Genomic DNA, 21888 nt, shown 5'->3' with positions numbered 1-21888 from the left:
GTGAATTTTAAAAAAAAAAACTGGAATATTTGGTGAATAAATTTTTTGTGGTGAAAATTCTGTTTTTTTTATTCTAGCCTATCACCTAATCAGTCTATTATATCTATCTTTTGATCCTAGCATGTTATGGACCGATGGATTCTATTCATCGTATGACTATCTTTTGATGATGGTTTGTCCTTTAGCTGAGGGATCTTGGTTAAACTCGTGATCATTGATGATCTTCATCATGTCATGATAATTATCTTTTTTAATTTATGGTAAATTGTTCACATATATTTCATCTCGTAGGAAATTTGACCGAATCAAGGTCAATATCACTGTACGGCGTACGCATATGTTTCCATAACAGCTTCCACATGTATCTCCAAAACTTCTAGAAAAACATATGGGGAAAACATTTAGGACCACGACAATGTCATTAGTTGAAACTGTCAATATATTGATTACTGATTACACAAATACACCTCATATCACCTGCTTGTAAAGTCGTGACAACATAATTACACTTTTGCAGAGTTAGTAGTAGCGTAAGGTAACAGAAAATAGAGACAAAAGCGATATACTATTCTTTGCATGGTACAACTCTTCCAGCTTCTCTGTGAAGCAAACACAACACCTAGCCATTTAGCATCCTATAATTTGTGCCATTTGACCTCGTACACATTCCAAACTCAACCGTGAAAAATGACCTTAGGCTATGAAGGTCACATATATATATGCTTTAACAGTGAGATAGGTATGAGCCTAATGCAGCTGCAAGAACCCGAAATACTACCTAAAACTGCTACTCGCATACCAGATCAGACTTCACATGTGATTGATGCACAACTCATAACTGCTTCCAGAAGTTGTCAGTCTAGTATTTCAGTGCTTTGTTAGAAATTCGCACAGGACTTGCTATAAAAACCACCAGTATTGCTCTCATGAGAACAAAACGTTAAAGATTGGAATTAAAGGTGGCTTAGAGTCATCAAGCAGCCAAATGACAGATATTGGTGAAAGTTAGATATGCAAGCCGTAAGAGACAACTTGAGATCACGTAATGGAGAGATGAAAGCCAGGCTTGTCGGTGACTTAAAGCTTCAACCATACCATTTCTAGAAACGAGATAAAATTGGCAGCTTAAGTCGCTAATTTAGAGCATTAGGCTTGGTAAGTAACCTGAGAAAGTAATTTCTAATTTCTGGCAATATATGCTGCAAAAGAGATGAATGCCTGCACAGTTCCACAGTGGAAAAGGTCAGGAGCAGATAAAATCTAACTAAAGTTCATTTCATGTATTTTTTATTTTTCATACAAGCACTATTACACCTATATAAGCCACAAGAAAATGTTAAATAGCAGAAGAGACCACAAGCATATGGTAGCTCCATTAGAATTGAAGACTTGCATAACAACAAACCCCTTACAGTAACATTTGCCAGAGAAACAAAAGTAGATCTATTATTCAAACTAAATCTCCTTTGGAAAAAAGTGCATTTGTATTGCCTTATAAAACTAACTGATTTGATATTTTGGTAGGATAGTAAAGAATCAGAAACTCCTCCAATCGGACAAACAGGGTTGGCACCATGAGGGGGCTGGGGATGCCTAGCCCCCATAGCCCAGCTTTGAAGCCCATTCTGTCATAAAGCTGGATAATAGTAATACATAATTGCTTGTTCACTGAATGAACATGAAAGTTCACATAATTGATTGTTTACTAAATAAACATGAAAGGTTTACTTGGTTTTGGTGTCAATTACGATCGTGCCTTTTGGTCTATTGCAAGCAAAGGTCAGAGTTTGATTGGTTCATTGAACAACTGGTTTCCTCATCATTTGCCTTTTTCATTGCCTTCAGCCTTTGTTTTTCTTTTTTTCTTTCTTCCCCTAGTTTTCAATTTTCTTCAGCAATGAAATTACTTCATTCTGGGAGCACTTCCCATTATACACCGAAACACATCAAAAAGGTCAGTTGCTGTTGTATGTTCTTAATTTCTTTTTACTCAATTGTAGTTATATGAATATATAATCAATGATTGTTGAAAGTACCTTTCCACATATCAATTCTTTTGCATCTTAATAAAATATATCTCTCAAATCGCGGTTTAAGAGGGTTTCTTGTAAGTCTAAGCTTCAAGAGAGCATGAAAGTGAAGTGTTATGCAGTTGAAATTTACAATTCACACACTTAACAAAGGCAATTTCTTTAACTCAGATCAACCTATATTATTAATGAGAATCGTGGCCTTATGTAGGCATACAAAACTAATTAGGCTAGACTTAGGAAACTAATTACAAAGATAACATGAAATAACAAACTTGTATCTGCTCTAACTAAGGGTGAGTTCTCTTTACCTGAAATAACCTGAACTTATGAACTTATTAAACCTGATTTACCCTTATTGAAACTTATTTTTTAGTATTGTATTACACCTAATCAAACTTGATTAAACCTCATCTGAACTTATTGGACCTGAAAATTACTTTTTGAGGTGAAGAGAACACACCTTAAATTTACCTTGGGGGGCAAGCAATACTAGTCACACGCCTATTATGCTTTATTCTCTTAGTGTAATTAGACTCCCAAGGTGCTTAAAGTAAGAAAAACCTATTCTAAGTAGAATAGTAAAGACTTACATGCACGAGACTTCTAATTTAACTATAAAAAAAAACCTAATTTACATAGCCTTCCTAAAATCCCAACAGAACTAGGAGACGAAGTAAAGGAGTCCTAAAAGAACTAGGACTTGTAGGAAACGAGCCATTCTCACATGGATCAAGTACTCATTATACTGCACATATAATAACTATAATTTTCTTATGTTGGGGAATTGGCTGGTTAAATGATGATAAAAAAACACTTAATTTTTCAAAAAAAAAATATGAATAATGGGAGCTCGATGATGTAAACCCTCTCTGGTTCTATATACTTTTATGTAAGTATTGGTCCCTTAATCGAAAAATCCTAGCTTCACTTCTGCAAACAAAGGTAAGAAACTTCAAAAAAATTATTTTCTGCTCGGATAATTGCCAACTACATTCTTTTTCTTTGGCAAGAGTTAGCAGCTATCTTTCAAATATCACTTATTGCAAGTTCTTTCAAATATCACTTATTGCAAGTTAATACCTCAGGGACAGTCAACCTTTTATGACAATATTATTGTAACACTCCTCAAGCTAAAATGTTTGACCCTCAATTGTTTAAATTCCAAGTTGCCTAATGAGAGCATCAAACATTTCAATTTCATCCGTGATTGACAAAATGACGATCAATCAAATATCCACTTAGGCTAATATTTTGATTTAAAAAGGTACTCCCTCTGTTCCATTTAAAGTTCTCATTTGCTTACGCAGAGTCTCTGAGACACTTCTTTGACTTTTAAAACTTCTGTACACGATAAGAATAATTCAACACAGCTAGAAATATAGCCAGGAAGAAAACAATCACAGATATCGATACTGGAACAAAATGTAGTTGGGCGGTCAACAATCCTCATAACCTTGCCGGTGAAACATGAAAAGCCTTAATAGCTGGCAAGAGATGCCTTGCATCTGTAACATACACATGGAGTCATCTAATGGAACCATCAACTTCAAAATACCAGGGGCATACTTGGTAAAGGGACACTCCGACATTTAGTACTTTTTGTTCTATTCTTATATTTCTCTCACTAGAATCTTTCTCTACATCTCATCCCATTTAAATCTCTAATTTATGCATTCGAGGGGTTTCCTAACAATCAACCTGCGGGCAGTTCACGTTTACTGCATTGCAGATTATCTTGGCTACAGGCGAAGGATTCTTATCGGCGAGTTCCATGCATTTCCACCCAGGAACAACTTTAATTACACACCAATAAAATATATAAAAAGTAGATGATATGAATGTCCATATTGAGACAAATCTAACAATACCCCACATAACTATATTACTTCTTATATATTGGTGATAATTAACGGTAAAAATTATGAGCTTTGTGTAATGAATCACAACCCTCCACATATGCTGACTTATACTCGTCGCAAGAAAAAGGGCGGGTCACCAGAAACACAAGGCTAGTAAGGGGTAAATCAGCCAAGGGGAAAGCAATAAGTTATGGTCTTGCTGGGGTCAGGTAGTGGCTCATGTACATGTAATCAGAAGTTTGGTTAGAAAAAGGGAATATTTGGCTAGAGAGAGATATTTTGTACATAAAGGGGAAGGGTGAATCGAAAGAAGGCAGGATATTGCTTGATCTGTTGTAGTTTGTATTGGGAGACATTGAGCCTCTTGAAAGCTCCAGGCTACTTTGAATTATGCCTTGAATTATTAATCTGGCGCTAGGATTGACGCCCCCGAACTTTCCGGTATATGTTATTCCGGCATCATTTTGTAATTTGTACTCTCTCCTAAACCTAATAAAATTGTTTCTCTCTGCCTCTCGACGCAGCTAACACATTGTTGGTGAACCACGTTAATTCTTGTGTTGATTGTTCACTTGTTATTTGTTTCGTTGATTGCGTCTATCACAACACTGCTATCTTCTCTATCATTATTCTTGCTTGTGTGTGAGTGACTGGCAGGAACTTTACAATTGGACTTTAAATATTATAAAAAAAAAAGGGGAACTTTATTATGGGACAGAGTCAAAGAAAGAGTAGTAACTAACCAAGAAAAGTATCATAAATGCTAATTCAAAACGAAAAAACAAAACAAAAAAATATAACAGGCAGTGTCTTGCAAGTATCAACATGTATGTACAGTAGGAACAAGATTAATTTGACAATGACCATTTACCAATACTTAGTGCAACAGGCAGATATTGCAGAACATAAAAACCTAATAACTTCACCAATTTTTTTCAGCTGCATTAATACTGTAGTTTCCATAGTCTGCTCACAGAATAGAAGGAAAACTGATAAGACTACCAAAAAGAGATTGGAGAAACTGCATACCCGGGCCTAGCAGTCAATTTATCATACTGCTCCAAGATGAAAAGTATGCAAGCCTGCCTCAATGAAACAGCATGGAATGCCTCAGAAAGCTCATACATGCTTGACACATTTTCCAGGGATACATCCTTCATATATCAGGAAACCAAAACATAAATATATGCCATCCTCCATTCAACAGAAACAGATATACCCAAGAAATGAGCAGTTCTTAGTTCAGCTCACCTGGGCTATGGTATACTCGCATAGGCGTTTTAGCCCCTCTAAAAGATACTGATCTGCAGCCCTGAGGAGATCTTGTGCAATATCTGGTTTTATGTCTACTGATCCAGTATATATAAATCTGCAACAGAGTGACAAAGACAGCCACGTCAATTCTATTTCTTATTCACATATCATCTTAAGAAATGCCACAAAAGTACATATTAAAATAACCTCATCATTAATTCAAAAATATCCCATTTGATGTTAGGAATTTCAATATCTCTGGCATCCTTTTCCTGTATCATCAAGATATCAGCAAAAATCTTATGAGCAAAAGTTCCAAACAGTAAAAAGAGAGCATAGTAGACCGTACAAAAAAGAAACGTCAGTCATAAATCCAAAGCTTGAAGCTCAATGAATAGTTTTTCCATATTTATTGATGATCATAAGGACTACATAGAAGCTAAAGTTCCTTGCGAGAACATCAAATGGTGTATGATGCATGTCATTTCATAGCAAATTGATCCCTATGCCATAAAGTTTCAGTGACCTTGATGCCAGCAATTCACCCTTTTCTATCAATGTTGCCCTTTCCCCCATCCCTCTCCCAACGTCGTACATATCTTAATAACATATATGGTAAGGCAACCTGCCATGTACTGCTCACAGCACATTTCAAGGGTTTCCTAATAATAAAATTGAAAAATAAATGTACATTATTTCCCTTGAGCATATTTCCAGCTCTTCATAACAATATAGAGGCGGAAACCTTAATCTTATGTTACCCAAAGATAATAAATAATAGAAGATGGAAGACCTCAGGTCTAACTCATATAATTAGACAAGAAAAACTCACCCGATAACCACCATCAAACATTGCGCGGAAAGCATCAGATGATGCAAGAAGGCAGATTCGATGAGCGAAGAACCGTTTGCCTGAAATGTGAGGCATAAGCACACAATTCAAAACGGAAGTCGCATGATTTTTAGAACTTGAGCAATATGCTCAGATAATCAGCTTGGTAGTTCAGCACAAGCAAATAATAGAAGTATCAAAACAAGCAATGATTGGTGACACATGTGGAACCTTGAACTAGAAAGGTAACATCGGAGAGCGTCGGACTATTCACATACTGTTCGCCTAAGTAAACCTGCAAAGATTAAATAATATTGATGAGATTCCCAAACCGCAAAGTAATAAACTTGCAAGACGAACTTCATATAGTAATAGAACACAAAGTCATTAACATTTATTCTACCCGAAGCCTTCCTAAAAACTACCACCTACCATATCAAAGACGTTGCTTCTAGTCCACCAATATATCATTACAAAATGGGCCAAACAGAATTACATGTACATATATACATATATACATTTATACATAAATCTTAGCGTGTGTCTGCGCCTGTAGAGAAAGTACGGGGTTGTGTGAGCTATTTTCAGCTAAACGTGCAACTCTTTAAATAGTGCACAGGATAATGGATGTACATACTCGCATACATATTTGCGTATAAATATAGCCCTTATACGGATGATCAATATATATAGGGTTGGGATTTGGTAAGAACACTACTTAATGAGAAAGTGAGAACACTAAGTAGTAATCCTTTTTAGCCAACAAGTAATCCATTTTGGCTAAAATGGAATCATATTTTCCCTTGCGGGGCCAATCTTCCTCAGGATTACATTTTCAAGAAAATACCATGTATTATCTTAATAAAGGATTATACTTTTACTAAAGTGTAATACTATTCCACCGTTCTCACGTTCTCATATAAGAAGTGTTCTATATTAAGGATGTTGACAACAGGAAAATACATGCTTATTAATCTAGCTTGTTAGATGGAAAATAATTAAATGAGTAGCTTTTGAGAATATAGATTCACACTAAGGAAAAAGTTCACTTAAGTAAGGGTAACTTAATCACAAAATTGAAGTCAATTCACAATTTTATACTCCCTCTATTTCCTACGTTCTACCTATTTACTTTTCAAGTGGTCAAACTTACAAAACTTTGACCATCTTTTTTTATTTATTTATATGAAAAATATTATCATGTAGGATTTTCAAAGTTCGTCTCGATGTGTATATAATATCAATTTTTCATAATTTTTAACAATGTCATGAAAGACATTAATCGTCAAAGGAGTGCATTGGCGACCGTGTAAAATAAAAGTGAGTAGAACTTAGGAAAACGGAGTTAGTACAAAGCAAAAAGAAGTAAATCAGGACATGACAGGAGTACTGTGCAGAGAAACCAATACTTCTGTCTTATCTAGTTATCTTCAAAAATCTCTTGATTCAAATGGAAAACAGAAGTCCAGTTCCCATTGCCGCGGTCCTGAGACATGTTACTGAACTTTCTTTGATCAGATCAACTAAGTACAAGCAGGGAATTAAAACTCTCCCATTCCGTTACAGAACGGTCGTTCTGTAACGGATTTTGGATTTGCCGTTCCGCGAAATCTCGTTACGGGACGCCATAATTAAATTCACATACTTCTCCCCGCATTGTCCATTCCGTAACGCGAACTCGCCGCGTTAGAACGCTTTTATCCCCGTTACATCCGTTCTTTTCAAACATTGGCCAAATTTTTTTTATGATTTAGTTATATAGTTGAGGAAACATGATATTCTATTAGATTTGAGTATATTATGTTGTAATAATGCTTCATAAACAAAAAAAAATGCAAATAAGGTTAGAATATATTAATGTGAATTTAAAAAAAAAAAAATCACGCCGTGTCGGCCGCGAAACGTTCTATTTCCCAGTACAAGCCGTTCCCGCGACCGCGAACGCGTTTTTTTTCCCTGAGTACAAGTCTAGAACAGTCCTTTAAAATTAGACTGTCTCCACCTAACATCCACAAGCAGCACCAACAGTAAGATCTTGGGGTGCTGCCCTTGAACAGCAGTTTACTAATAAAGCTTAAAACAATTATATAAGCAAAGCAAAGTGCTGCTGTCGGCTGTACAATATTCAATCAGCAAGGTACATGGAGCATCAAATCAGACAAAGCTTACCTGTGATATGGGAGAAGGAGGAGCTGCATCGATAGGGGAAAGAGTCATAGCTTTGCTAGCCAACTTACAGAGGCCCACAGCACCATCATGTTGTTGCTTAGCACTAGTGGACTTGAGAAGCCCAAGAAGTAATTCCAATCCTAGCCAAAACAATTAGACCATGATGTCAACAATGTCAAAAAATAAATATCAACGCAATAGAAATAATACAAAGACCATAAAGCCATAGATATAAGACATGCCATTGTTATCAATGAAAATCGATCTCTGGTCATCTGGAGAACACAGATGAGCAAGAGCCAAAGCAACTTGTCTTTGAACAGCTTTTTCTCCCACACGCATGAGGTACATCAAGTAGGTCAAGACCTTCATAAAACGATAAAAGCTGGATATCAGTGGTTTATAATGATTGTTTGATTAAAGGCATATGAAATCAAAAGATCTCCATAATACTAACTCGACCATGTATTTTCTCCTCCAATCGTTTGAGTGTCTTGGCTACACAATCTTTTGTTGCCTGAAAGCAAATATTTGGCATAAATCATTGGATAGAAGATCAATATATTCAATAATGAACTGGAATACGTGATGACTCCCACAAGAAAAAATAGCCAATTGGCCAAATCCTCAAGTCCTTGTCTCAATCATAGTAACTCATACCAAATTGCAAAGAGAATAGAACAGTAAGCAGTTCTATATACCAAAACGGGAAACAAACCTGAACAATAAACTCTCCTTCCTGCAACTTCTGAAGACCACCCACTTTGATGAAATCAGCAACATTATCCTGGTATTTAAGTAAGTAATAAAAGCATGACATTACCATTCTGTATTAAGCAAAAGAAAGTAAAGATGCAGAAATTAACAAAATCCCAATTAATGCAACTCTGAGCATCTCAAATTCATATTGAAGATACCTCATTATCTGCAAGACCATACAGAGCAAAAGCAGCATTATGTTGAAGAGAACCGTTTTTTGCATCAAGAAGCTTTAACAATGGCACCAAGCCACCACTATGAGAAATTCCAGCTTGATTATGTGACTCCTAAACAGAACCCATATATCTTTCATCAGATGGCCCGAAAAAGTGGCACAAAAAAACAGCAAAATCATGACAAAAGAAATCATATACGGCTGCAGAGCGGAAAAATTGCAATCAAGCTTTCTCAATAGAACAGTTCTGCCAAATAGATGCTAGCTTGAGGTTTTTCTGATTTTGTAGATAAATTGTTTAATGATAGCTTTAAGCATGAGGTTTATAACCATAGTCCTTTTTTTTTATGACCGACACTCTCCTCGGTGTCTTGCTTATTAAAACATCACATACTTTGTAAATAAAAATCAAAGAAATATACTAGAAACAGTTCCATGATTAAACAATATATTAAACCTAGTAAATGATGTCAAAACTTGCACTACTACATCCTCCATATACAAACACATCAATTCAATACATTGGCTTCCGTGCTATGAATTAACATAGCTTGGACACCATTAATGACAGAAATTAAGGAAGAAGATTAGTATTTGCTTGATAAAAAGAAAATTACAGAAAAGTAAATGATATTCAAGCTTTCGAGAGGCTTGGTTCTCTCCCAATTGAACTCTTAAAAGCTCACCAATATTCTCAACAATTTTCAACATAATCTTCTCTCTAATCATCCCTATATATAGAGTAATTTCCTTAGCACAACTACCTAGCTTATTCCCCAAGCTAACTAATAAAGACTCTAAAATACCCTTACCCACTAAAACGATTCATAGCATCGCCGGACCCTGAAACTTCCACCTTGTCCTCGAGGTGGGTAGTAGTCCGCACTCGATTATCGGCCTTGGCAACGTGGGGCAATGCTATGTGCAAAAGTATCAGAAGACTGTTGCGTTAGAAGTTCTAGCTCCTCTTTGTTGAATGTTGCCGGTAAATGGAAGTTGTCATGGAAGAGTTAGTATCTTATGGTTGAGCTGGGCGGAAAAGATAGAAACGGAAATTTTAATTTGGTGAGGGAAAGTTGGGTTTGCTGGTTTGAGTGTAGAAACATGAGCTGGAGAAGTGAGTTTAGTTCTAGATGTAAGGATCTCAAAAGTAGGTTGGTAGTTTGGTGGCAGTTTGGGCTCAAGGGGTGAAAAATGGGAAATTAAAAATGGGAGGAGTGGTTGGGCTGGGATTTAGTGAAAATAGATATAAGCCCTTCCTCTGTTCTCTGTAGTGGGCTGGAATGGAAAAAAAGGGGTTTCAGCATTGGTGGTAGGGAAGTGGGTTTAGAATTAGTGAGCCCATTCGAAAACCAGTCATCCGAAATCGAACAATAAATGGGTTTGATATGAAAGGGTCCAATTTCAGGCCTTGTATCATTCATTAAAGTAGGGTGTGCCTTTTTGCTACGCTGTCACTTGTTTTTAGCAATTTTACAAAAAAGCCGTTACTAGTCTGTTCCCTAATTGGCTTCTTCTTCAAGCCAACCATGCTCCTCTTATGCTCATCTTCTGAAGAGTTCTGCAACAAGACCCAACGTAAGCGCTGCTCTTCTTCACCTTCAAAATCTTCGCCGGAAAAGAGATCTGAACCTTCCCAAAAGATCTCCTCTAACTAGCCACCCTACATCAGCAGCTTCAGCTCCTCTCATGTAACCACCATAATCGCCATCACCACCAGAGAAACCTGGACCACCACCAGACTCACAACCTGCACTTCTTCCTTCGTTTCTCTTCCTCCTTTTCGCCTACTAGTAACTCCACTTATTCCACTACGAAATCTACCATCTACCACCGGCGTGACAACCTTGACCACTACCTAAAGCACCTTCCCCAATCCATTTTTCTTAGGCTCTTCTTCTGCTTCAATTTCTTTTTCCGTGGCTGTGGAAAGTCATAGGTGGAAGTTTTCACCACCTCTTTCCTACTCACTGGTCTGGTTTGAAAGTTGCTCAACAATTGTTTTCCATTAATTTCTCCATCTACCGGAGCAGTCAAGCCTCCTAAATAAGCAGCAGGACCACTGTTTAAGCCCTTGACTATTTCAAACCCTTGGCTAACACTAACGATTAACAGCTTCTTTTCCTTCGGTTCAGGAAAAGATTCCACCGTACTAAGGCAGCCAATTTCCTCGTCTCCTGAATACTAGGAAGCTAAAGGTGGTTGGTTGAACAACATTCGTTTTCACCACCACCTTTCCTTTCTCTAGATCTGATTGCCATGAAAGCACCGATGGCAAACCAAAATATCGCCAGACCAGTGCCTTCAGTTCTCTCCACTCATTGAATGGTAGTCACTGGTGTTCCCATTCAAACCACCGCTGCACGTCTTCATCAAGAGTTATGATGGAAGCCTTTAACTTCGCCGACTCATCTAACTGGAAAAAATGGAAGTTGTCCTGCAATTCCAGAATCCACCCTTCAAAAATTCCTTCCGTTAAACTTTGGAAGTGGAAGCTCTCTCTGGATCCTCCGCTCTTCTTCGACATCTAAAAATCCTCGATTTCTCTTGCGTGTGATGTAGGCGAACTCCTCATTGATTCACATTTGCATTTGTTTCGCCTGCAGTTTTTTCCGCCGAACTCCATTGCATATTTTTTTTTTAATTCGAATATCAGCACTCTAATCTCCCAGAATCGTTCTGCTGTGATACCATTTGCTATAAAGTAACATAGCTTGGACACCATTAAAGGCAGAAATTAAAGAAGATGAGTATTTGCTTGATAAACTGAAAATTACAGAAAAAATAAATGATATTCAAGCTTTCAAGAGGCTTGATTCTCTTCTAATTGAATTGTTGAAAGCTCACCAATATTTTCAACAATTTTCAACATAATCTTCACTCTTTAATCATCCCTATATATAGAGTAATTTCCTTAGCACAGCTACCTAGCTTATTCCCCGAGCTAACTAATAAAGAGACTCTCCAAAATACCCTTACCCCCTAAATCGATTCATAGCATTCTGCCATATCAAGGTTGAGGGACTAATAATAGGGTAAGATGTATAATTAACAGTAAAATATTGGAGCTTCCACAATACTTTAACAAGCATCAACACATCATTAATAAAGTAGTAATATGTAAGCAAATTATTTTAAAAGGGTGGTCTAGTGAATGGTTGAAAGTTGAATCATTACAAGATGACTCCTTGAGGTAACCCAAATCCCTAACGTACATGAGATCACTGAGAAAATCTTGAAAATTATATGAAAGAGTCCAGAATTGTCAAAGTTGAGAATCATTGAATTTTATCTAAAATGACTTTCAAGTTAACTTACTTTTGCAACTCCCATTGAGTTTTAGGAACTTTACATCGTGATAATAGTGTACATGCTGTGGTTGACATTGGTATGTTGTAATACCTAAGAGGAAGCTTCTATTGGCATTCGGCAGGATACAATATAGCACGCAAGATGATTAAGATTTAAGAGTGATACGGATTGAACACAAGGCTATAAACTGAGTAAGATATATTTACCCAATGTCTTTTAAATTTCCCACAAAGCAGTGCATGGCTTTATATAACAGGAGCTATGAGATATGGCTAATTAGCCTTTGATATGGTGACATCTCAAAGGATTCAAACAAACTAATTACATACATGTAAATGGAAAGAAAAGGCATTAAAAATTAAACTCCATTGTCGTGCTCTTCCATATGTTTTTCGCACCCAAGATCCTCCTGCCCACCTAAGACACTAAATTTTATTACTTCCTCCGTTTTTCTTAGATGTTACACTTTCCTTAAATTGCATGTTTCAAAATAGATGTTACACTTTTTTTTATTTCTTAAATTGGAAAGTTTTATGCTGTAAAATTACTCACTTACCCTTACTTATAAGGGTCAATCAAAATTAAACTAACTTAATTTAACCTTATTATATACTAATCTAAATTAATTAAACCTCCTCCCTTCTCTTCCACCACCCCTCCCCCACCACCTCGGCTGCCCCATCCCTTCCCCCATCTCGCAGCCTCCTTACCCACCACCACAGAAGCCCAGCGAACTCCCACCACCCACCCGAAATCCCCACCTACCCACCCGAAAATCCCATCCAGCCTCCCAAAACCCCACCCCACCAACCCGAAAACCCGACCCCCACCCACGAAAACCTTCCCCACCACCCCCACCCACCGAAAACCACGCAATTTCTTTGCGCAAAACCACATGTCCTCCATTTTTGGCGGTAGAGGTGGGGTTTTCGAGGCTGGGGTGGAGTTTTCGGCGGTAGAGGTGGGGTTTCGCGAGGCTGGGGTGGGTTTTCGATGCGTGGTTGGGGTTTTGGGGTGGGTGGGGATTTCGGCGGTGGGGTGGGGTTTTCGGGTGGGTGGGTAGGGATTTTGGCGGGTGGGGTGGGCTTTTCGGTGGCTGGGTGGGGTTTTCTGGTGGGTGGGTGGGGATTTCGACGGGTGGGGTGGGGTGGGGTTTTGGGTGGCTGGTGGGATTTTCGGGTGGGTGGGTGGGGTTTTGGGTGGCTGTGTGGGACTTTCGGGTGGGTGGTTCGAATTTCGGGTGGGTGGTGGGGTGGTGGTAGAAGTTCGCTGGGATGCTGGGGTGGTGGTGGGGAACCAAGTTAGGGTCCTCTTTTCTCTCTCCTCCCTTCCCTTAAACCCCATGTACAATGGTCCCCACATGCTTAATCCCCTACCCTTATTCTCTCCTAATCACTTCTTCAATTTTTGCCTAGGGAACCCAAATTTTCAAATGTGTAACATCTAAAAAAAATGGAGGAAGTATTAACATATATGAAAGAGAATAACCACCACCAAAGAACAGGTACCATCATTAGGTCCAAAAATCCCTCGATCAGAAAAATCATGAGGAGAAGACAATGCCTGAGTTCGGGTCATACGCGGCTAAAAGAATTTCCTCTTCCACAAAGCTAAATGCCTCGGGAACTCATAGTAATCAAGAATTTAGAATAATTTGTCCTAATTGAAAAAGAAAGAGTTGATATTCACATTCATATAGCCAAGGAACAACTTATGTTATAATAATGTGACATATAAGAGCACAAGAGGGCTTGGTTGATATGGCCAATTGTTGTGGCCAAGGTGTAGATAAAAAAAAATTGAATATGCTTGGTACCATTGAGCTGCATTTCCATGCTCCATCTGCCTCATAAGAATATATCAAATATTAGGAATCATTGGTGCTTTGGACTTTGCATTTCACCTATCAGATCCTCAACACTCCGACATGGGTATGACCACTACGACACTTCATTTTGGGTCAAACTAATTAAATGGGTATGGACACTTAGGACATGAATGTGTGTCCAACATATTTACTTGAGTCCATGTAACATAGCTAAGAACCATCCAACAAGCTCAATCCAGCGTACTAGCTATATGTTTCATAGATCTTTAACCCCATTATGTACAATAATGATTCAGCACACATGTTTAACTAGAGGGTCTCGAGAAATCCGGTATTTGAGTAAAACCCTCATACTGCTCTACACCAATTCCCGGCAACCGCCCCCACCCCCATTCCCCCTCATAACACATATTGTTTGTCTATTAAAGTATCCATTCTTGTCCTAAGTATTCCAATAATGAAATTCGCTTGACTAACAACCACTCCCAATTCCTACAATTTGTCCAACCATCTATAAATCATTTCTGCCAATACTAGACGTAATCATAAGACTGTAGCAGAAAATTTTCAATTCTAACTCATAAGCATGAACGCCTTTTAACTGATATATATGCCCCATGTAACTATCAATCAAAGAGGTGGAGCGAAGTTATAGGTGATGACCTGTGCTAGCCTCCCGAGAGCAAAGGCGGACATTTCCCTCAGCTGTAAATCAGGTGATTGGAGCATTTCAATCAAAGGTGGAACAGCGCCTCTCTGAACAATGTGAACCTAGAAAACATCAAAGGAAGTGTCTCAAAAGTAAGATTACCAGTGACAGAAGGCAATGCATAAAGGTTGCGATTCCTAAGGAGAATCAACAAGCCAACAGAACAACATCTATCCCGATACTAACTATATAGGACGGCTTAACATATAAATAAATAGATAAATAAGATAAGACAAATAACTCAGGAACATCAATAAATACCCAAGCACAATTAAATCAAGAAAAGATCAATGAGGATCCGCTGCAGCACAAGAACCTAAACTACTGATTTCCCGCGAGAGAAGTAGAGAACAAAATAGAAAAAATGTTTCAAAATAGTTAAACCCCAAAGACTCCTCATCCCAAGGAAAAACAATCGGGTATGCGGTCATATGTGGTCATTAGTGGTGGTCGCAATGTCTCACAAGCGGCTTGTAATGAACGATTGAATGAACCGCGGCATGAATATCTTGAAGAAACTTCATATTGATGAATTTTTAAACTCAAATTTGCATTTTCTAGATTCAGAAGTATTCTTGTAACATTATATGAGCAAACCTATCATATGAGAGTTACATAGTTAGTGAATGGATAATTACTTAAAACATGAATGACTCGTCCTATTATTAATGTCAATAGATACAACTCCTATATATCACCCAATTTGAAAGCCCTGTCGCATTCTTCTCCCTTCCTCAGCGTGTGCATGTTCTTTTACTATGGCAATGTATCTTTTCCCTTTCTTTTTTGCCAATACTGACACGGAATGCATGTAACACAATGACAACGATTCAACACGGGGAGTCGCCGCAAGAAGAACGTGAATTTGGATACAGCGTCATGTAACAGCAGTTAGCAGGACGACATGTTCAAATTTCCTTACATAACATAATGGAAGAATGTAAATTACATGCCTCATCCACCCTCCAACCCCACTCACAAAAAGGAAAAAGTAAGAGAAGGTGAAAAGGTTTACATCCTAGCATCTAACTCCAGAAGTGCCCTCCAGCACACAATAGCGAGTATTCCCAAAACTCCCCCATTCGTCCCACCCATACCACATACTCCTGAACTCAACCAACCTGTAATAAAGCACCACACTATCAATGCTTGCTTCAAAAAAAGCACTTGCTAAAAAAAAACACTATCAATGCTTGCTTACAAAAAAAAAAAAAATATCAATGCTTGCTTCAAAAAAAAAAAAAAAAAAAACTATCAATGCTTGCTTCAAAAAAAAAAAAAAACTATCAATGCTTGCTTCAAAAAAAAAAAAAAAAAGCAATCCTAAACTCAACCAACCTGAGCTGTAACACCACACAAGCTCCCTATCATGCTCAGACTCTTCATTTTAACTCGAGTATCCATGTCAGTTGACACTTGACACTTCAAAAAGATTAGGGACACTGGGACACTTCAATTTTGGCCAAAAATGTGAGTAAATATGGCACTATGATGCTTGGACTTGGACAGTTGTATCTGGAAGTTTCGATATCTGGTATGGAACTATGGATCGAAAGCTTTGGCTTGGGAAAATATAAATTTGAAGATACTGGGACACATTTAACAAGCATCCGCATTTTGGATATGGACTCAGGACACAAACAATTCACAATACCACAATTACTTCAAATAGTACTCTTTTAGTATTGAGAATAAACATTATTTGCATCCCCCAAAATTGAAGACATCAATATTATAGGTTACTGCTTTCTGAACAAAAGGATCAGTTGGCGTCTTGGCGAGTACTACTATTTATTTTTCTGAGGGATAGTTATTCAATAGTCGAGTAGTAGTTTAGAAGTTAATTACAAAAAAAAATATTGTAAAAGAAATTTCTTATTTACAATAAAAAGCTAGAATATATACTTCCTCCATTTTGAAATAAGTGAAACACTTCTCTTAAAAAGTTCTCACATAAAGGAGAGAAGTGTTTCACTTATTTTGGAGAGAAGTGTTTCACTTATTTAAGAATGGAGAGAGTATTTTTTAAGGGAAAAAATGAGGATAAGTCTGACTCGAATCAAAGGATTACTTTTTACAAAGCCAAAAAAATAAAAAAACAGAGAAAAGTTAACAGTTGCCTGGCCTTTCTTTCTTGCAAAAGAAAGGTACCTAGGTTGTACATTTTAATTTTACCAGTCAACCGGGTTACTGACAGAAGCAAATAAAAGAATAAGACAAAAGGCCTGCAAGTCTGAAGTCCCAACATCAGCTCTCTGTTCCAGTTAAAGAAGAAATCTCAAAAGAGGAGAAAGTGAATGGGAAAGCAGAACTCAGAAGAAGTGGAAAGAAGACTAATCGAGGAGCGGGGAGGGGGATTCCACTGGCATATCCTCGCCCTGCTAAAAATCGTGTCGAACAACCAGCAACTGCAGAGAGGCCCAAGTCTATTTTCATCATCTAGGATTTAATAGATACGCAATGTCTACACCTAGACCATCCCATGTCAACATAGGTATAGCAAGGTATAGTGACAAGTCCCAGCATCACAATTGCAAGCATTGAGGCAGTGCACAGAAGTACTCTAAAAAATTATATAGATCCTCTTAATGTGTTGTAATTATCTTCGGCCAAGGAGCCCTTAAACTTAAACGGAGAGAGACTTGATTTTTGAGAAATCTAACATATTAATCAAGGTAACAATGATGGTATATCTATAGGCACCAAAGATTAGAGTGTCACTGAATCTTAAGCATCAGCATACCTGAACTAGATAAGTTTATTATCAGAATGTCAGGACACCTAAGTGTGAATAGCCAAAAAATCATTCCATTTCACTATGATGTTTCCTAAGCAACACCTTCAGTGATTCAAGCATTATCGTTCTTTGTTCTAATGAACTGTCTTAAGTCATCAACAAAAAAATTCTGCTGTACCCTCAATTCAAAAGTAAAAGAACAGATATTCTTAACAATAAAAATACAAACTAATAATATAAAAGCATCAAATTTGTGGTAACTTTCATAAATACATAAAAAAAGGAGAAAAGAAAAATCTGTCTATCAACAAGAATGTGAAGTAGATATGACATGCCTTGGAATATCCTAAACTATAGATTTAAAAAATTAGGAAAAATTATGTGACAAACCTTGCAATCTGAATCAGTTGCTGCAAACTGTCCAAGTAGTAAAGCTGCCTCCCTCTGGCTCTCAGAGCAGCATGAACTGTTTAATATGAACCCAGCATAAGCAGGATTCAGGGGGGAAAAAAATGAATTAAATAATACATCTATATCGGCAGATACTTGACAGGGGAATTTCAAAAGATAACTTTGGCCACTCAATCTGAAATGGAATTTGTGACATTCACAACAATGAAACACTGGTTAAAATTATATGAAGAAGAAAATGTATAGTACTATTAACACTTCCATCCAACAGCAGTTGATTAATTTATTCAAACAGCAGTAAAAGCCTTCCTTGCTGAACATACAAATTACTCAAGGATTTAGGGTGTGTTTTCTTCACCTTAAATCAATAAGTTTCAGGTTTAATCAAGTCCGATAAGGTGAAATGATCCAGTCCCATAAAGTAAAAACAAGTTTAGTTCTAGATAAGTACAGGTGAAGAGGACACACCCCTAAGAGAAGAAAGAGCAATGAAGAGATAGGAATCAATCATCAAAGTTTGCTCAAGACGCTGAACACATAAGTCACATTTACAGGGTACCAAGAGAACACTGCAACTAATTATCCATTCCTGATATGGACTAGTCTAATCAAGTTTCACGGTAGGTTCGATATATTGTTCAAAGCTAATCAAATAATATAATTCCCGGTTTTTATTTTACCTTTTTGGATTAGTAAAATAGATTTCTAAAAACTGCATAAATGATTGGATTAATAAAACAAATTTTTATAAATTGCATGTGTAAAAGCAAGAAACGTTAGGTACAGAGTCTTACCATTCTCCCTTATCATTCTCCCTAGAGCAGGAGTTTTACATATGGGTTTTAGTTTATTTAGTGTTTATGGGCCTTTGCATAGGTAATGGGGGTGTTTACTTGAATTAGTTTATTTGGGGTAATGTAAACTTGGACTTAGATTGTTCTATCCTACTTGACATCTAGATCACAAGCCTTGCATGGTAAACCCACACTTCTATAGTTCTATTCATAGTCTGATCGGTATGTCTTTAGGTTCCTACTTCAAGTCAAAAAGGGAACTAGCCTTGCTTTGTTATAAAATCAAGTCTCATACGCCATCTTCAAGGTGGACATGATTGAATGAATTTGTGGGTTAGGTTTTTGCTTAGTTATTTGAGAAGCAGATCAGTGAGTGACATTTAAGTATTTAACCATCCTAAAATCACTTTAAACGATTTGTTCCATACACTACTTTAAGGGTTTTACCTAATTTTGCAACCCAAACTCATCCAAATAATTCACATCAAAACACCATACTTATAGAGATGAAGAAATAAAATATATAATAAAAAAAACCTAACGTACAGAATTAACTACAGCATGCAAATGGAAGACTGTTGTGTGCGATTACCTGAGTAACCCAATAACAGGTTGTAAAGCACCCGCAAGCAGGACATCTTTTTTAATATTGGGCGACGAATGTACCAAATTTCCAAGCACACCAACCTGAAAATTTATAAAGTAGACAGCAAGTTAGCATGACACGCAAAGTCCCAAACATACACAAAACCTCATCTATGTCAGTAGAAATGTAGGAAATATGGTAAACCACATCCCGCCACACTGAAAACCACTGGATTAAGATGTAAAGGTAAATATACCGCTTCATAATGTATAGCAGCATCTTCAGATTTAAGCATCAGAATAAGAGCAGGAAGGGCATTACATTCAACAATCTGCGTCGTCATAAACTTGAATTTGTTAGAAAAGAAAACTCAGAAAAACTTATTGAATTGTTAAGGATAGCATCCACAAACTGGCTTCAGAAAGATCCATCACCTGCTTCTTATTTTCATCATTTTTAAAAGCTAGAGTCCGCAGTGCCCCAGCAACTGCCCTCTGTACCTTTGCATCATTAAATCCAAGTAGTTCAACAAGAGGTGGAATACCACCTTCCGTCCTGGATTCAGAGTCCAGGAACGACAGTCAGACAAATAAAACAAATGACATTTTCAGTTCAGTTACAGCACAACTAAACGAACCTCACACGGGTTTTAATGCTGCTATTTTCATGTGCAAGGTTAGTGATGGCATCAGCAGCTCTACGAATGACACCATTAACAGCCCGTGAATTCAAGCCACTTGTGTGCCTCTTCAAAAGATCTACAAGAAGGGGCAAGGCCCCAGCATCAACAATGAGTTGTTGATGCTCTGGCTGCACAGGGAAAACGAAAGTGTGATAAACATAAGCGGCGCTCCGAAAACATAAACAGAAAAGGAATTACCAACCAACCAGAAAAAAAAGAAGAATAAAATGTACAGCAAATCTAAGAATATGAGGTATAAGGTGCCGTTATAAGTCACACGATGGAAAATCCTTCATCCTAGCTAAACATGCCAGAGGAAGAGATGCTAAGGATGTAGCATCTTATTGAATCAAGCACCCACAAAACCAAAGCAGAAAATTTTCATGAAATTTTAATCATCAGTTAGAAGCAATACTGCAAAACACAATTTTTATCGCCAACTGCAGAACACAATTTGTATCACCAACTGCACAACACAATTTGTATCACCAACAGCTTAATCTTAAACTGATACTTCATCAATGTTGCCAATATTGTCCAAACTCCTACATGAACTTTTTAGTGGAAATGCAAGTTGAACAAAGTACACTAAACAATAGTACGACATATGAAAACAGAAAATAACCACCTCCAACAAGTGATAAGCTAATTATGCAACTGTATATATATTCTTCCTCCTGCAAACATCTCTGCAGAGTTTAACCAACATTTCCAGCTAACAAATTCGCATTGTCTAACTGTTTAAACAAAGAAATTCACTTGGTACTAAAATGATGTTTCCTGTCCTTTCCATTACCCAAACTTAAACATACGTGAGGTACATTCCACATTACTCTTGGCCATCTACCAAAACATCATAACAAAATTCGCTACCTATTACCTAATTTTAAAAAAAATAAAATAAAATAAAAAAACATTCGATAACGCTTCAGTTCGGCATTTTGCAATAAACATTCACTAAAATATCTTGACTGACCTTGACAGCAAGAAGGCCAAGTGCAAAAGCACTAGCTTTTTCAACCTCATGCTCATAAGGCTTCACACCATCATCTTCCACCATCGACGGTGGTGCTGAAAGATGCTTCACTAACATCGGCACCGCGCCACCTTCTACAATTACACTCACTACTTCCTCTATCAAAAAAAAAAAAAAAAAACAATTCAACAAACATCTCTAATCAATCACACCAATTGAAATCCCTAATTAATTAAGCAGAAACTTCAAATTAGGGATCAAAATTTGTACCATTTTTAGCGAGTTCAGCCAGAAGATGAGTGGCTCGTTTAGCGGCGGCTCTATCGGCTTCAGTCCACGAGTAATTCGCCTTGAGAATATCAACCTGAGTAGTTACCTCTCGTTGAAGAGCTTCGCCGGTAACAATGGCGGATTCTCTCTCCTCAGATTGTTGCTCTAATTTCCTCTTTTGCCCTTTCCTGTCGCTCGAATTTTCCTTGCCTTGCCACTCCTTGGACCCCATTGCAGCCACAAAGGACGAAGAGAGAGATTGAACTGTTTTGGATTCCAGAAATAGATGGGTAAGCAAGGGGTAATTTTGGAATTATACTGATCTCACATTTTTTATTTATATTTTTGCACTTTACCAGTCGTTTGAGTCAAGTAGCCGGTTCAATGTTGATAGACCGGTTTACGGTCTTCTCCGGTTCAAGTAGTATAACGTGCGCTCAATTTTGCAAATGGAATTTACTCCGGAAGAAGAGTTTGTGAATAATTGAACATTGGATTATAA

At 37.4% G+C, this 21888-nt stretch overlaps 1 protein-coding gene across 1 annotated transcript; it reads right to left on the bottom strand.

The window, feature by feature from the left end:
• Nucleotides 1-421: 421 nt before the first annotated feature.
• LOC104883420 (ARM REPEAT PROTEIN INTERACTING WITH ABF2) lies at nucleotides 422-21827 on the bottom strand. The gene is made up of 19 exons (XM_010667942.4): nucleotides 21387-21827; nucleotides 21117-21274; nucleotides 20096-20268; nucleotides 19893-20013; nucleotides 19715-19789; nucleotides 19465-19559; nucleotides 18058-18133; nucleotides 14885-14992; nucleotides 9065-9193; nucleotides 8866-8934; nucleotides 8605-8664; nucleotides 8390-8513; nucleotides 8148-8287; nucleotides 6210-6273; nucleotides 5979-6058; nucleotides 5354-5418; nucleotides 5144-5261; nucleotides 4922-5046; nucleotides 422-1218 (listed from the first exon to the last, which is right to left on the bottom strand). Exons 1-19 carry the CDS (start codon nucleotides 21616-21618, stop codon nucleotides 1134-1136), a joined length of 2097 nt encoding a protein of 698 aa, XP_010666244.2. The 5' UTR covers nucleotides 21619-21827; the 3' UTR covers nucleotides 422-1133.
• Nucleotides 21828-21888: the final 61 nt, after the last annotated feature.

Source organism: Beta vulgaris, chromosome 3, assembly GCF_026745355.1.
Source record: "Beta vulgaris subsp. vulgaris cultivar EL10 chromosome 3, EL10.2, whole genome shotgun sequence".
NCBI lineage: Eukaryota > Viridiplantae > Streptophyta > Magnoliopsida > Caryophyllales > Amaranthaceae > Beta > Beta vulgaris.
The sequence above is the reverse complement of the archived record's forward strand: the minus strand, read 5'-3'. Positions and strand labels throughout refer to the sequence as shown.